The sequence below is a fragment of the Physcomitrium patens genome, chromosome 19, assembly GCF_059467195.1.
Source record: "Physcomitrium patens ecotype Gransden chromosome 19, ASM5946719v1, whole genome shotgun sequence".
Taxonomy (NCBI): Eukaryota; Viridiplantae; Streptophyta; class Bryopsida; order Funariales; family Funariaceae; genus Physcomitrium; species Physcomitrium patens.
In genome coordinates this window covers 10,846,424-10,861,440 of record NC_143428.1, presented here as the reverse complement: position 1 = coordinate 10,861,440, position 15,017 = coordinate 10,846,424, and the positions used below count along the sequence as shown (strand labels likewise).

General features: G+C 32.3%; 1 protein-coding gene and 1 long non-coding RNA gene across 2 annotated transcripts; both read left to right on the top strand.

Moving 5' to 3' along the window:
- Nucleotides 1-2,952: 2,952 nt before the first annotated feature.
- On the top strand, nt 2,953-4,733 carry LOC112295827 (peroxidase 55). Its single transcript, XM_024547811.3, has 3 exons — nt 2,953-3,371; nt 3,551-3,727; nt 3,913-4,733. The coding sequence occupies exons 1-3, from the start codon at nt 3,135-3,137 to the stop codon at nt 4,468-4,470; spliced, it is 972 nt and encodes a 323-aa protein (XP_024403579.1). The 5' UTR covers nt 2,953-3,134; the 3' UTR covers nt 4,471-4,733.
- A 1,047-nt stretch (nt 4,734-5,780) lies between these two features.
- LOC149987392 (uncharacterized) lies at nt 5,781-6,409 on the top strand. Its single transcript, XR_016498752.1, has 2 exons — nt 5,781-5,964; nt 6,217-6,409. It is a non-coding gene; the product is annotated as an uncharacterized LOC149987392 (long non-coding RNA).
- The last annotated feature ends 8,608 nt before the right edge of the window (nt 6,410-15,017 follow it).

Here is a 15,017-nt window from a genome sequence, read left to right as displayed (position 1 = left end):
AAAAAGTTAAAATAGACGAGGATAATTATTAAGGACATGAATCTTAAAGAAAGAAAACTCAATACACTCTTGTGTCACTTAAAAAGATTAAAAAGTTACTCAAAAATAGTAATATATTGAACTATAATGGTTATTGCCAAAGATAATAAGACTAAATAGTCTTGAAACAAGACTAAAGATTAAAAAAGTATTGATAAGAGTAAAGAAGGCTTCACTCTTATCTTCATATATATTCCCTAACTTCGAGTTATATAGTTATCTTCTATAGGACCTCCAATGTTTATTGACTTTGCTAGACATATGTTTTAACTTAAAAGACAAGTTATCTACATATGTATCACATAGTTAGCTTGTTCCACAAACTACCAATACATGTAATACATGGTTAATTTGTTGACCAAGTTTCTAACATATCAATCAATTACAAATACATATAAAGTCAAAATTGTATCTATGAAGCTTTTAGGAGGCTTCTTTAGAAGATATTATGAAATAAATGTACATTTACCTACTTCTATCTAATCATATAAATAACTATTGGAGTAAATATATATGTCTATGATACATAAATATACAAAAAAAATATAAATTTTGCCTTTTTAAATGAAAAATTAAAAGAAGATATTTATATAGGTTATTTTTAAAGATTTGTACAATAAGATCAAAATTACCTTGTAAAAAGTTTAAATAATCTTTATACAAATTCAAACAATCATTATACATATAGTACCTATAAATTAGCACATTCTTTGTAAATGAAGTCTTTATAAAAAGTGATACTAATAATTCCCTCTATGCAATTTATTCTAATTGATATTTATTTTGTAGAAAGTGGTACTAATAAATTAATAAATATTAATTAGAATAATATAAAAAAATTGCTAGTTATAATCTTTTATATTCAATGGATAGGTAGATTCACTACTATATTTACTTACATAAGTAGAATTTGTTAGAAATAAGTAGAAATAAGTTAAATTGTTAATATCTTAATAGAAAACTTTGTAAAAGCTTTGTAGACTTTAGACATGTTTGTAAATAATTACTAGATTAATAAGTTGACCACATATTACACATTTAGCCAATAGTATTACTATTTCTGTTGATGTAACAACAAATGATGATAATAGCTTAGTGATATTTATTAATTTATTGATATTACAAAATTAATAATTTATCAAAAATGGAGTAATGTTTGTGACATACGTTCTAAAATAGGCAAGAGAACAGAAAGTGAAGCACATGTTATAATCAAAATGTCATGGAACAAAGCAAACAAACACTGACCAATTAAACAGCTATTTTTGCTTCATTATTTCTCAATCCTGTAAAATGTAATTCCCATTAAATCTTCAGATCTGTTGCCGGAGCAAATTTAGGGGAGAAAATTGCAATCAATAAAGTTTTAAAAAGATGGCGTTCAATGTTTCCGTTCTGTGGAGTATTTGTCCTGGAGACATGACTCACTTGGGGTGATCTCGTGTCGACCAGTGGACCTTCCTGCTCGTCAGGGTTGCTTTGTTTGATCGGCCGTTGACCATTTCCTTACATCGTGAGGTTTCAAACACCCGAACAGATCACGCGCTCCCTTTTCCAAACACCCGAACGTATCACGGGCTACCTTCACTATGAGCATGCTACCCACGCAGGGAACAAAAATAGAAGTTAGTTGCATATGCTCATTTATGTCATGCTTAATCACCAAATTCATTTTCAGGAATTCGAAAGCTTGACTTGGATGACCAGTGTACTTTTTCAAGAATAACTCCCAGCTGCAAGTTAGTAGGGTGTAAAACTGAGGAAAGTGAAATTGAACGTGACGCCATCCCTGATGGATTCTTTCATAGGGTTTACCCCTGCGGTGTCAAATTTTCGATATCAATTTCTAAATTGAATATACCGATCTTGCAGATTGGAAGAAATGAACAGATGATTCTACCTTCTTACATTTCTCATGATCGGAGTTCCACATTATCCGTGCATCACCAACAGTTTGTCGTATTAATCGAGCAAAGCCTAGTGCAGTACTTTTGTCAAACCGGATTCTCCGTTGCCAATATTAAACAAAATAATATTGAAACGTACAGGGACGATTAGTAATTAGAAATGAGCTTGTTTGCGTGATGACATGATTTTTCACGAAAATTTAAATCCTAGAATGATGATTTTTGGTATAAGGTGAGCAAGATTGCTCTAGTGGCAAGCAGGGTGGACAGTCAGTATACAGAATGTTCCATCCTGCGTCTTCAAAATCCCCTATCCATTCCGCTACCAATTTCGTTCATTGCAAACCGAATGTGCGCACGACTTTATTTTAGGTGAGTTGATTTCTAAGCTAAGTTCATCCGCTCCCAATCACAGCCATTTCGAGGAGATGTGCCTCACCTAGAAAAGATCCCTGTTGCTAATCTATTTGCACCCCAACTTCGTGAATTGCGTTGTTTTTCTATGGTTATGCAAGCCAATTGATGATACTGCAAAAAAAAAAAAAAAAAAAAAAAAAAAAACGTTCACTCCCAGGAAAATAGTTCTATCAATTCAGATGAATCATGTGCTGCAATGATACTGAAAATATTGGACTTCTTAATTTCTGTTAAATTGTTTGTTGGCGATAATCCAGTATTTTTTGTGATCAGTAGCGAGTTTAATGTTGTATGGTGGTAGTTCGTCCTGAGAATGATAATCATATTATCATATCGTAGCATGATAAAAACGTTGTCAAACGAGTTGGAGTGAACATGGACACAACGAAGCAGCCGAGCATTCTTAGCTGGAACTTCGAGACAGGCTATTGTGCATAGTCAGGTGACAGGTTTATCTGAAAGCACCTCGTAATAGACCTGTAAGTGCCGTTATGAAAGAAGCCAGAGGATTTACTAACGAAAAAGAAAACCAATCCACTGCGTCAAGTTAGGATCAAACTGTGGATGGTTTTGCAGTAATCACGGTGCTTTTGGCTATAATGCTTACTGGCTTCTATAAGTTGCCAACTTCGAGAGTACTCATTCGAGTCCACGAGTACAATAAACTCCCAAGATTGAGAGGAAGGAAAGCTACACATGTTTTGAAGGTCTGCACGGATTTAGAACAGATACTTTCTTCACTTGTCGAGTTCGCTCCTGGCGAGATCTGCCATGAGGACCACTAACATGGCAGCAGCCCTCACCGTAAGGCTGCCACTTCTGTGTATTCTGCTTATGTGTCTTGCATCTGTGACGACAATACAAGCTCAGCTGAGCACTAACTTCTACCGAAGCACCTGCAAGGACGCTGAGACAATCATCTCGGTCGCCGTCACATCGGCATTAAGTAGAAGACCAGCTGCAGCTGCCGGCATTATTCGCATGCTATTCCACGATTGTTTCGTTCATGTAAGCTCCTCTACGTCACACTCTGAGTATCATATTCTGGTTAAAGGGTTGTCGAATTTGTCACTTGTTTCCACGGCTACTCGAGACTGGTGGACGAACAACTTATCAATTGTCGGAGGTCTTTTTTTTCACTAAGACTCGTGATCGTAATTCATATTGGTGTGCAACAATATGTGCAGGGTTGCGATGCATCTGTACTGATCGACTCCCCATCCGAGAAAGATGCCGCGCCCAACCAAAGCCTCCAAGGATTCGACGTCATTGACGAAGCCAAAGCAGCCGTGGAAGCGAAGTGCCCTGGAATCGTCTCGTGCTCCGACGTTCTTGCTCTGGCCGCTCAAATAAGCGTCAGATTGGTACAACTCTCAAACTTTCTTTTCTCGTGAAACATTCAGCTATATTCTCTACTGCTACGACGTCGAGTGATTGAAATCTTTGTTGAACTATTGTGCGCGCAATATTCCTCTGGAGTAATGATTCTGCAAGGATGTAGCGTTGTAGTTTTTCTGAAACCAGGCCATGTTTGATCAAATCTGCGCAGTTGTCAGATGGGACGATCACATATCCAGTCGCCTTAGGACGCAGGGACGGGCTCGTGTCCAATGCATTGCTCGTAACCGGCAGACTGCCCCCACCGACCGCCTCTGCGACCACTCTCAAGTTACTCTTCAAGGCCGTGGGTCTGTCCACGGAGGACATGGTGGTGCTGTCCGGCGCCCACAGCATAGGGAAAGCGCGATGCTCCTTCTTCCGAAATCGCCTCACCACTCCCTCTGACGCCAATATGGATCCCGACTACGCCGAGTCGCTGAAGAGGCAGTGCCCCGCAGACAAACCCAACAACCTTGTGGACCTGGACGTGACGACGCCCACCAATCTAGACTCGGAGTACTACAAAAACCTGCAGGTCAACAAGGGGCTTCTCACGTCGGATCAGAACCTGCAGAGCGACCCGGAGACACAACCGATGGTCTCAGACAATGCCGAGCCGGGTACGTTCCGAACCAAATTCGCAGACGCGATTCGACGCATGAGCAACATTGGCGTGCTCACCGGCAGCGCTGGTGAGATCAGGCTGAACTGCCGCAGGTTCAACTGATACCGGCCCTACAACAGAAATCCCACATCGATTCTCAATGCATGAATCGATCCAATGTTACAGCATTCTTGCTGGTGTGCTAGTGTGGCTGGATCGCGTGGCCTTCATTTTTAGGAACTGCATTCGCCGCGTGCACTGCTTTTTCAGGACCTGTGGGGTTATGGTGGCAATGTTGTCCGTATTGCAAATGAGGATTAGTTTTTTAGCAGCACATGTATTCATCACAGTAAAATTTACCATAATGATTTCAACGGCATTCTGTATTTTATTATGTACCATGTTGATTTTAACTCTTGTAAAAAAGCTGGCATAGTCCAACTTTATATAATCTGATTCTCAACCAAACCATCAAAAAACTACACAAGTACCAAAACATAGTGCACTACCTAAATTTTATACACCTTTAAAACGTTGATATTATTCGATGATATTGTTAGATTTCTTGGTTGATTTCTAGATATTCTTTTATATTTTAAAATTATAGTTTTAAAAACTAAAAAGCAATACAGTATAGCCTATGTAATCTTAAGAAGCATTTTTTATACACTATTCAGTACTCAGATTGATCTGTTAGTCTTGACACGTAACTTTTGATCCAAGTTAATTATACCACTTTATGAATACATTAATTTATGAATATATTATCTTTTATTTCATTTAAGTAAATATTTGTCTAACATATGAGTTCTGCTTACGGTCGTGTTCTGAAAACATTCAAATGTTCTGTATTTAAAAAACAAACTTAAGTAGACAAAACACTTGTATCTTTTCATTGCTAGCGTAGTTAAAAACTTTTAGGTTAAAACCCAAAGAATCTCGGGTCTATCCTGAATTAACACCCATTTCAAAAACTCGTCTTCTTCTATTGTTAAGTCTGGGGGCTGTTTCTTGGTGGCTAGTTTATTGCCTTCCTTTTTTCAACGAAATTGATGGGAATTTGTTTGCTTCTCTGCTGTTTGAGTGGTCATTAGATCGATCATCTCTCGTTGCTTGTGACAATTTCAAATGCGTTTGTGTGCTTGGCTAGTTGCTTGAATCCTCCGCAGCTTTGTTGTCGTTGAGGGGCTGAGGAAGATTATAGACCCACTTGTTGTTCAGCTTTTGGCATTAGTTGATGCCGATGGCGTTTAATTGACTTGATGTGTTGGAAACAGCTTGTTTGTTGAGAAAGTTGGGAAAGTGTTCGTGGGTCGATGGTAGGTGTGATGGTTGTGGTGGCTCTGCGGTTGGGTTGTGGGGTCATAGCTTTCTGGATAATTGAGTACTCTTTTTTTGTTTTTGTTTTTGTTGTTTTTCATATTTCTGTTTACTTTCGAGTTTCTAGACGTTGTGACGGTGCTTCTTGGATTTACACCGTCGTAGGTTAGATTGTAATTGTGGACCGTCACAATTGTACCATGTCTGATAGAATTTGTGATTGCTTAGATACACAGGCATCGAAAGAGCTGCTTTGCAGTAGAGGAGGATCGCGACTCTGGGTGGTCATTCTTGAAGGTACAGAGCAGCATTTCCAACCGCGGCCAAAATCATCCTCTCTGTTCGAGCACGTTCAGCAAGCGCCCTATGATTCTAACTTAGGGGGGTAGATTTTTCATTTTTCTCTACCTCATTATCTCAAATGCAAACTGGAAGTTTTTTCATGGTTTTAGCGCGCCTGGGATGTGAATTATGCGAAGGTTTGCGAGCACTTCATGAGCAATGTGGTACAGCGAGGATAATCAAGTAATTCGTTTTGCTCCGCTGCAGGCAACAGGGGCTTACAACATGGATCAAAGTCCAATGAAGATGAATCTTGGTGTTGGAGCACACCAAACGGAGGAGAAAAACGAATTGCCTCAAAAGTTGTGGTGGTTACTTAGGACGCTATGTTTATCGCTATCTTTTGCGCCTGTCATTACGCATATGTTCAGTCTTTTGAATCATTACCATTTTCGTACAATGCTCTCACATGTCGGCGGAGTTCGAGACAAAATTGCAATTCATGCAGGATCTGACGTGAAATTTGCAATTGTGACCTTTATTTCTAACAATGGTAGTTTGTCATGTGTTTATAGTGATTGCATTAGGAGAAACTGCTTGTTCTTGAAATGGTTTGGAAAGCTGAACTGCAGCTGGTTGCAGATAGATAACGTTTGATGTTTTCAACTAAATAGCTCGAATTGAAGCTAATTTGAAGGAGGATAGTAGAGGTGTTGATCTAAGGTTTGAGATAATATTGTAAAGTAAATGGTGAAGCAGAGGAATTATTACATCATAGTTGAGGTTCTATTTTAATATTTAGTCATATTTTGCAACATCATTTTAAGATTTTTTCTTTTTTAGATAGTTTATTGCATCTCATTTATTTTGAACTTTATTTAGAAAAAACTATTATTTATTTTAATTTTTTTGTAGTCATTATTTTATAATATTTTTTATTATATTAAGTCAAAAATCATTAAATAAATATTATTTTTATTTTTTTAATTTATTAATAAATTTAAGATAAATAATCTTGTAAGATATAAAATATATAAGATTTTTCTTTGTATTATTTGTCTTTTCTAAGTAATGTACTTATTTGCTTTATCTTTTGATTTTGAATCTTTTTTATTTTATGGATGATTAAATTTGTTCTTTACTTTCAAATTTTTTTCTATAAATTTTTTAAATGTTAAAATATAAAATATAAGACATTAAATTGATATTTATAGGATATTAAAGATATAATATTTTTAATTATTATTATTTTAATACTATTAAATCTTACCTATTTTCATAACTTTTTCATCAAATTTTTTATAAGTATAATTAAAAAATAATAATTTACAAATATTTTTTACTTTCTTAAAATTGTATAACTTATATATATATATATATATATATATATATAATTTGAAGCCAGAAGCATACTCTAACTCCCTACAAGCACACTTAATCTTATTATATGCATATTCAAAACATGTAGAGAATTGTGATTGATGAAATGTATAATGTAGGTCCTATCACTTGACATAAGTATAAAGATAAGGAAAGTGACAGCCCTCCTTTCGATGGTCATGCTCATCGATCAACAAGCAAGGTCAAGAAATAATGCTTCTTATAGGAATCTTTGAGGATGCTACCTCCAAAAGAAATCAACGTGTCACTACTTCAAATCAACCAAATCACATCATTTTTTTTCAAAACTTATATACTTGTCTCCAATTGCTCTAAAATATAAGTATCATTTCAATTGGATGCTTGATTTTATGTTATATCATAATAGTGCTTGCTTCATGTAATAGAACAAATAACCATAACATCGTTCATTCAAAGCACACAATGTTTGGTATTTATATTCTTACTTCTTTACTGCAACTTAATGTCATTGACATACATAGGTACTCTAATAAATACCTATATAATTAGGAAGGAATAGATGAAAGTAGGTTTATTTCATAAGACCTTCTAAAAAAGCTTTCTAAAAGCTTCATAGATGCTGCTTTGACTTTATATGTATTTATAGTTGATTGGTAGGTTACAAACTTGGTCAACAAGTTATCCACAACTTGCTAACTTGTGGAACAAGCTAACTATATGGCGCACATGTAGAAAACTTATCTTGCAAGAGAAGATACATGTCTTGCAAAGTCAACATGTTTTGGAGGTCTTATAAGACATTGCCACATAGCTCCTAGTTAAGAGAATATATGGAGGCAAGAGTAAAGGCTTCTTCACTCTTGTCAATACCTTTTTAGTCTTTACTCTTGTTCTAAGACTTTCTAGTCTTGTTGTTTTTGGCAATAGCTATCATACTTCAATATTATATTATCTTTCAATAACTTTTTAATTTCTTTCAATGATACATGAGTGTATTAAAGATTATCTTTTATTAAGATTCATATCTTTGATAGTTTGACAAGATTGCTAATCTATTGTTTCTTTTTTGTTTTAGAAGTGAGTAGATTATCTCACTTCTATTATTGTATTTTGAAGGTTTTGGACTAACTACCTTTAAACAAAAAAAAAAAAAAAAAAAAAAAAAAAAAAAAATTCTAACATTGATCTTTTTCTTAAAGAGAGTAGATTATCCCTCTTTGTAAAAATTTATATTAGTGAGTGTTCATTACCCTCCTCTAATTTAACTTTTTGAATTTATTTGAGTTTTCTATGGAAGGAAAGATTATGGATGCTACTCTTAGTAAAAGTGAGAATAGTTTTGCAAGTATTTCAAATCTTCATAGGCTTGTCAATACTTTAAGAGAAAAAATCTCATGAATTTCCAACATGAATAATGGAGGTACTATGCCTATGCCTATAGAAGAAGTTCAAAGTCTACAACAAAAAGTTGTATAGTTGAAAGAAACAAGTAAGTTGACCTCAAAACCAAATCTATGGAATTTTGCTTCTACAAGTATGATGGGAACAAGGATTAATATGCCTTAGAAGTTTGATGCAATAAGAGCAAAATTTTGAAGATTTTTACAACAAGTGAAGTTTTATCTAAGATTGCATCCAATACCTTGATAGATTTACTCAAGTAAGATTCATAGACATACTTCTATCAAGACATGCAGTCTTTTGAATTATACTTTTAATAGAAAAAATTCAATTCTTTTATGATTTAAATTTATTCTTAAAAGTATTTATAGCCATATTAAGAGAAAAAGATCAAAAAAGAGTAGCAGTGATCAAGCTATTATCTTTACAGTAAGGATCATGGTTTATTACCATATATGCTGTTAAATTCCAAAACCTCGCTTTCAATGTGAATTGGAATGACAAAGCCTTTATCAATCAATTTTAATATAGATTGAAGGATAGTGTCAAAGACTTACTACTTACAATGCCAAAGGTAGAATCTTTAGAACAATTCTTTGCTGAAGCCATTATATGTGACAATCAATTATTTGAAAGACAACAAGAACAAAGTTTTGCTAGAAAGGAAAAAATTAAATAATGATGATAGCTCCTAAATATTTAGAAACTTATTCAACAAGGCCAAAATCAATGCAAATTGATATAGTAACTTTTATATCCCTCATACAACAAAAAAAAAGTCAACAACGTCAAGAAGGCTTATGCTTATACTATAGAAAAGCTAAACATATTACTCAACATTATCTAAAGAAACAACGCAATTACAAAATGAAAAGCACAATTGGAAAAAAAGACAATATAAAAGAGATTGAGTTGTTCCAGCTATAATAGGGACTAAATGATTGGAATCATACATAACATCTAGTAAAGATTTTATTCTCTCCTCAGATCTTTCACCTTATTTTATAATAGAAGTCTATTTAAGATCAAAAAAATCACAAAGACTTAGCCTTGTTGGATTCAAGAACCTCAGTCTGTTTTATAGATGAAGACTTTATCAAAACATAAGATATATTCTTCGTTAAGAAAATCAAACTTGTGCATGTAGAAGTAATAGATGGATGTTTATTATCTTTTAGAGATTATTATATATGAAAACATTCTTATAAAAGTATCAATTAATAGTCACAATAGTTTAATAATATTTAATTTGATTAAATCTCCCTCTAATTTAATTATTTTAGAATTATCATGATTAAAAAGATATAATCCTCAAATACATTGGATTTCTTACAATCTTGATTTTTTCCATAGTTTAGTTTAATGTCTTGCTAGGTGATTAGAAAACCATAAGTCTAGTATATCCAAACTATTATTGATAAGTACAAGAGGTTTCATGTGTATCACAAATAAAAGACCATCTTTTGTTATATATGCCACATCTATTGCTAATGGTGAGAAGATATCAAGTGGTATTCCTAACAAGTACTAAGATTTTTAAGACGTTTTTGAAAAGAAGAATGAAGATATTCTTCCAAAGTATCATCTTTATGATTGTTCTATTGATCTTCAAGAAAGAACTCAACCACCATTTGGACCAATCTATAGCCTATCTTAAAATGAGTTAGCTGCACTTAAAGAGTATATTGATGAAAACTTATCTAAGAACTTTCTACACCATTCTAAATTTCCAGTTAGGACTCCTATTTTATTTGTAAAGAAAAAAGTCGGATCTTTGTAAATATGTGTGGACTATCAAAGACTTAATAAGATCACCATCAAGAATAGGTATCTTATATTTTTGATTTCAAGACCTCTTAATCAATTAAATCAAGCAAAGATCTATATAAAAATAAAACTACAAGGAGCATTTAACCTAGTTTGCATCAAAGAATGAGATGAATAAAAGACTACTTTTTGAACTAGATATGGATATTTCAAATATAATGTCATGCCTTTTGGACTCACGAATGCACCAGCTACTTTTCAACAGCTAATGAATGATGTCTTTTGTGAGTTTCTTGATGATTTTATCATCTATTATTTGGATGATATTTTAATCTATTCTAAGAATATAAAAGAGCATGAAGTTTATTTTTGTTATGTATTACAAAAACTATGAGTAGTAGGATTATACATAAAGATAAAAAAGTGTGTATTCCACATTATTCAAGTTGATTTTTTGGCATATATCATTTCTAATGAAGGCCTTATGATGGATCCAAAGAAAGTCCAAACCATCATACATTGGAAGATCTCAAGAACAATAAGAGATGTGCAATGTTTTTTGGGCTTTGTCAATTATTATCGAATCTTTATCAAGATTTTTTTTCAAATTATAGTTCTACTTATACGTTTGACTTGTAAAGACAAACTTAATTGGAATAAAGAAATTAAAGCATTATTTGTTGTTTTGAAGAAGGAATTTACTTCTGCACCAATTTTGTATCACATCAATTTTTTTAAGGTATTTTTTATAGAAATAAATGCATCATACTTTGCCTTGAGTGCAGTATTATAACAAATAGGAACAAATAACAAACTCCATCTAATAACTGTCTATTCCAAGAAATTTTAAATAGTAGAGATTAACTATGAGATCCACAACAAAAAACTTCTTATAATTGTAGATTCATTTCAAGAATGGCTTCATTATTTGGAAGGTACTTCAAGTCCAGTCACAATATATATAGATTAGAAGAACCTCGAGTATTTCATATCAACACGTGTTTTGAATTGTCGCCAAGCTTGTTGGAGTATGTTATTATCAAGATTTGATTTTAAGATTACATATAAACTTGAAAAATAACAAGGTTTATTAGATGCTCTTTCTAGATATTCTTATCTTATACTAAAAGAAAGAGACGTATCTTTTGATCAATTAGAAACAATCCTCTTAAAGCTAGAGTATTTTCATATTTAAGCAATAAAATCAACATTGATTGTTGATTCAATATTTATCAAATAAATTCAATCATATATATTTTTTGATCTTCTTGTTCATGATATCAAGAATCTTTCTTTTAAGTTTTATGAAGTTTCAAAATTTGAGTTTAAAAACAACCTAATCTATTTTGAAAGACTGCTATATATTCTAAAAAGTGAAGCACGTTTACGTGTTCTTCAAGCACATCATAAGTTTCTAGTAGCAAGACTTTTTGGATACAACAAGACTTTAGAGCTTATATCTAGAAGTTTCTTGTAGTTGCAATTGTAGAAGGCGATAAAAGAATTTGTCTAATCATGTGATATTTATTTAAGATCAAAAACTCCTCATCATCAATCCTCTGGACTTTTCCAACCATTGCCTATTTTTGAATAATAATGGTCTTTTATTTCTATAGATTTTATTTCAAATCTTTCAAGTTCAAATTCATATGATTCTATATTCATAATTGTAGATTGCTTCATCAAAATGGCACATTTTGTACTATGTAGATAATCTATTTCAGATGTAGAAATAGCCAAGTTTTTCATTAAAACTCTCTATATCTATCATGGATTGTGAAAGGATATTATATTAGATAGAGAGACTCAATTTGTATCAAGATTTTGAAAAATCCTATTTAAGCTTTTTAAGATGAATACAAAGCTTTCTTTGACTTTTCATTCTTAAATTGATCAGCAAATAGAATAGGTGAATCAATTTTTGGAATAGTATTTAAGGTGTATCATCAACTATCATGAAAATGATTGAACAATTCTTTTACCATTGACAAAGTTTGCATACAATAATTTGGTACATTCTTCTATTCAATAAACATCTTTCTTGCCAATTATGGTTATTATCCATGACTTGATACTTTAATTTTTTAAAAGTTGATAATCCTTCGCTAAAAGATTTAACAAATAGTTTATCAAAGCTACATGCAAAAATGAAGACACAATTAAAAGAAGCTTAAGAAGGACAAAATACCAACGTAGATGCCTATCACAAGGATAAACTACAATTCAACATAGGTGACAAGGTATGATTACTTTGTCGCAATATAAAGTCTACTTGTTCTTTTGATGAATTGGACTATCATATGTTGGGACCTTTTCTTATTTGTGAACAAATCAATCATGTTGCTTATCGATTACATCTATCAGAGCCTATAAAGACCTACTCTATATTTCACATGTCTCTTTTTGAACCATATAAGATAATGAATATCTTGAAAAAAAAAAAACAAATACCACCTCCTCCTATAGAAGTGGATAATAAACAAGAGTTTGTGATACAAAAAGTATTAGATTCAAGGCAATACCAAAATAAGTTGAAATGTCTTATTCATTAGCATAGATATGATAATATTGAATGCATATGGGAGCTAGCAAAGAATCTTAAAAATATAGCAAAAAAAGTTGAAGCTTTTCATCTATAAAATTCATCAAAACTAAGATGAAGAATAGCAAATCTTTGCTATAAAAGAAATAAGATCGAAAGAAGATAAAATTCTATCTTCTATCTTCTTTGTAGTTTTTTTGTATTTGTGATGCTAGGAAAATAGAGAACCAACAACCAACAAATTCAACTCAAGAGCTTTCATTTGTGAACTTATCAAATGAGACATTGTGATTGTTACAACCTTCAAGTTGACAAAATAAACATGAAGACCCTCAATAATAATATGTCCTTCTTGGAATAGATGGTGAGATACAATGTATTTGGTATCACGACCTAGAAAGAGAGTCCCAATGTTTGGTGATTTTATTAGAAGTAGGAACAACTCTTCACGGTGTTCAAAATATTTTATTTGAAAGAAGTTATGAAGGCCTCAACAAGAATCAAATATTAGGGTGGTCTTTTTGTCCTAGTATGGAATACTATTAATGATTGAGAGGACCTATCAACCAACTTTGAAGAAAACAAAGATCAAAATATGTAGCAAATATAATTTGTTGCATCTTAGATTTTTTTCAATATATGAAGACCGTTCCTCATGGAATTCGTCACTAAAAGAGGAGGTAATATCATGGATATATATAGATACTCTAGTAAATATCTCTATAATTAGATAGGAGTAGAAAAAAATAAATAAAAATAAATTAATCTCATAAGAACTTCTAGACAAGCTTCTTAGATATTGCTTTGACTTTACATATGCTTATAGTTGATTGATAGGTTAGAAACTTGGTCAACAAGTTAGCCATGAGTTGTTAGCTTGTGGAATAAGCTAACTATGTGATGCACATATAGAAAACTTGCCTTGCAAGTAAAGATACGTGTCTTATAAAGTCAATACATTTTGGAGGTCCTATAAGACATCACCTCATAGTTCCTAGTTAAGAGTATATATGGAGGCAAGAATGAAGCCTTCTTCACTCTGATCAATGCCTTTCTAGTCCTTAGTTTTGTTCTAAGACTTTCTAGTCATCTTATTTTTGCCAATAACCAATCTTAGTTTAATGTTATATCATCTTTAAATGACTTTCTAGTTCTTTTCAGTGATACATGAGTGTATTAGGGATTTTCTTTCCTTGGGATTCATGTCCTTGGCTCTTAATTAGTATTTCTATTCTTACATATCATTTCAATTATTAAGCACACAATAATACTATATACTATAAATATTGACTAAAAAACTCACTTTGGTGTATAATAGCTAAAGTTTCCAAAAATATAAGTGGAGTGTAAACGTGCAACTATTTTGAATGCCTAGTTAGATAAGTTGAAGTAAGTTAGCTTTGCCATATATAAATCAAATAACAAAACATTTATCAACTTAATATCTTAATGAATAATAGATAGTTGTCTCTTTTCATATAAATATTTAAAATCTTTGGCAATTCCTATTGCAATCTTCATTTACTACATCCAATCAAAGACTTATTTGAGCTGATCATTCTTCATACCTTTCCGTCTTGCAAGTCATGAATTTTAAGTTTTCATCTATGTTAACTATTAAGTCTTACTTCTTTGTATTTCAAATATAAGCAAATAAAGTATTTAGGATTCCACATAATAGTGTTGCACTCTCTTAGAAGAACATGATTAAAAAACCACTTCTATGATATCTAGAAAATAAACATGCCTAAATTCTCTTCTCTATACATCTTTCAAAGAAGAGAATGAAGAAAAAAGACTAGATTATGCTATATAAATAACAATATTTATTACATGTGCTTACTTGATCATGAAATCAAATATGATACCTGATAGGTACTTATTTTAATACTTATTTTGTGTAGGTTGTTATGTCTACCTTACACCATTGATTTAATCATGAGATATTCAATTTTATATTTGTAAATTTTTCATCAAAAACTTACTCACATTTTAG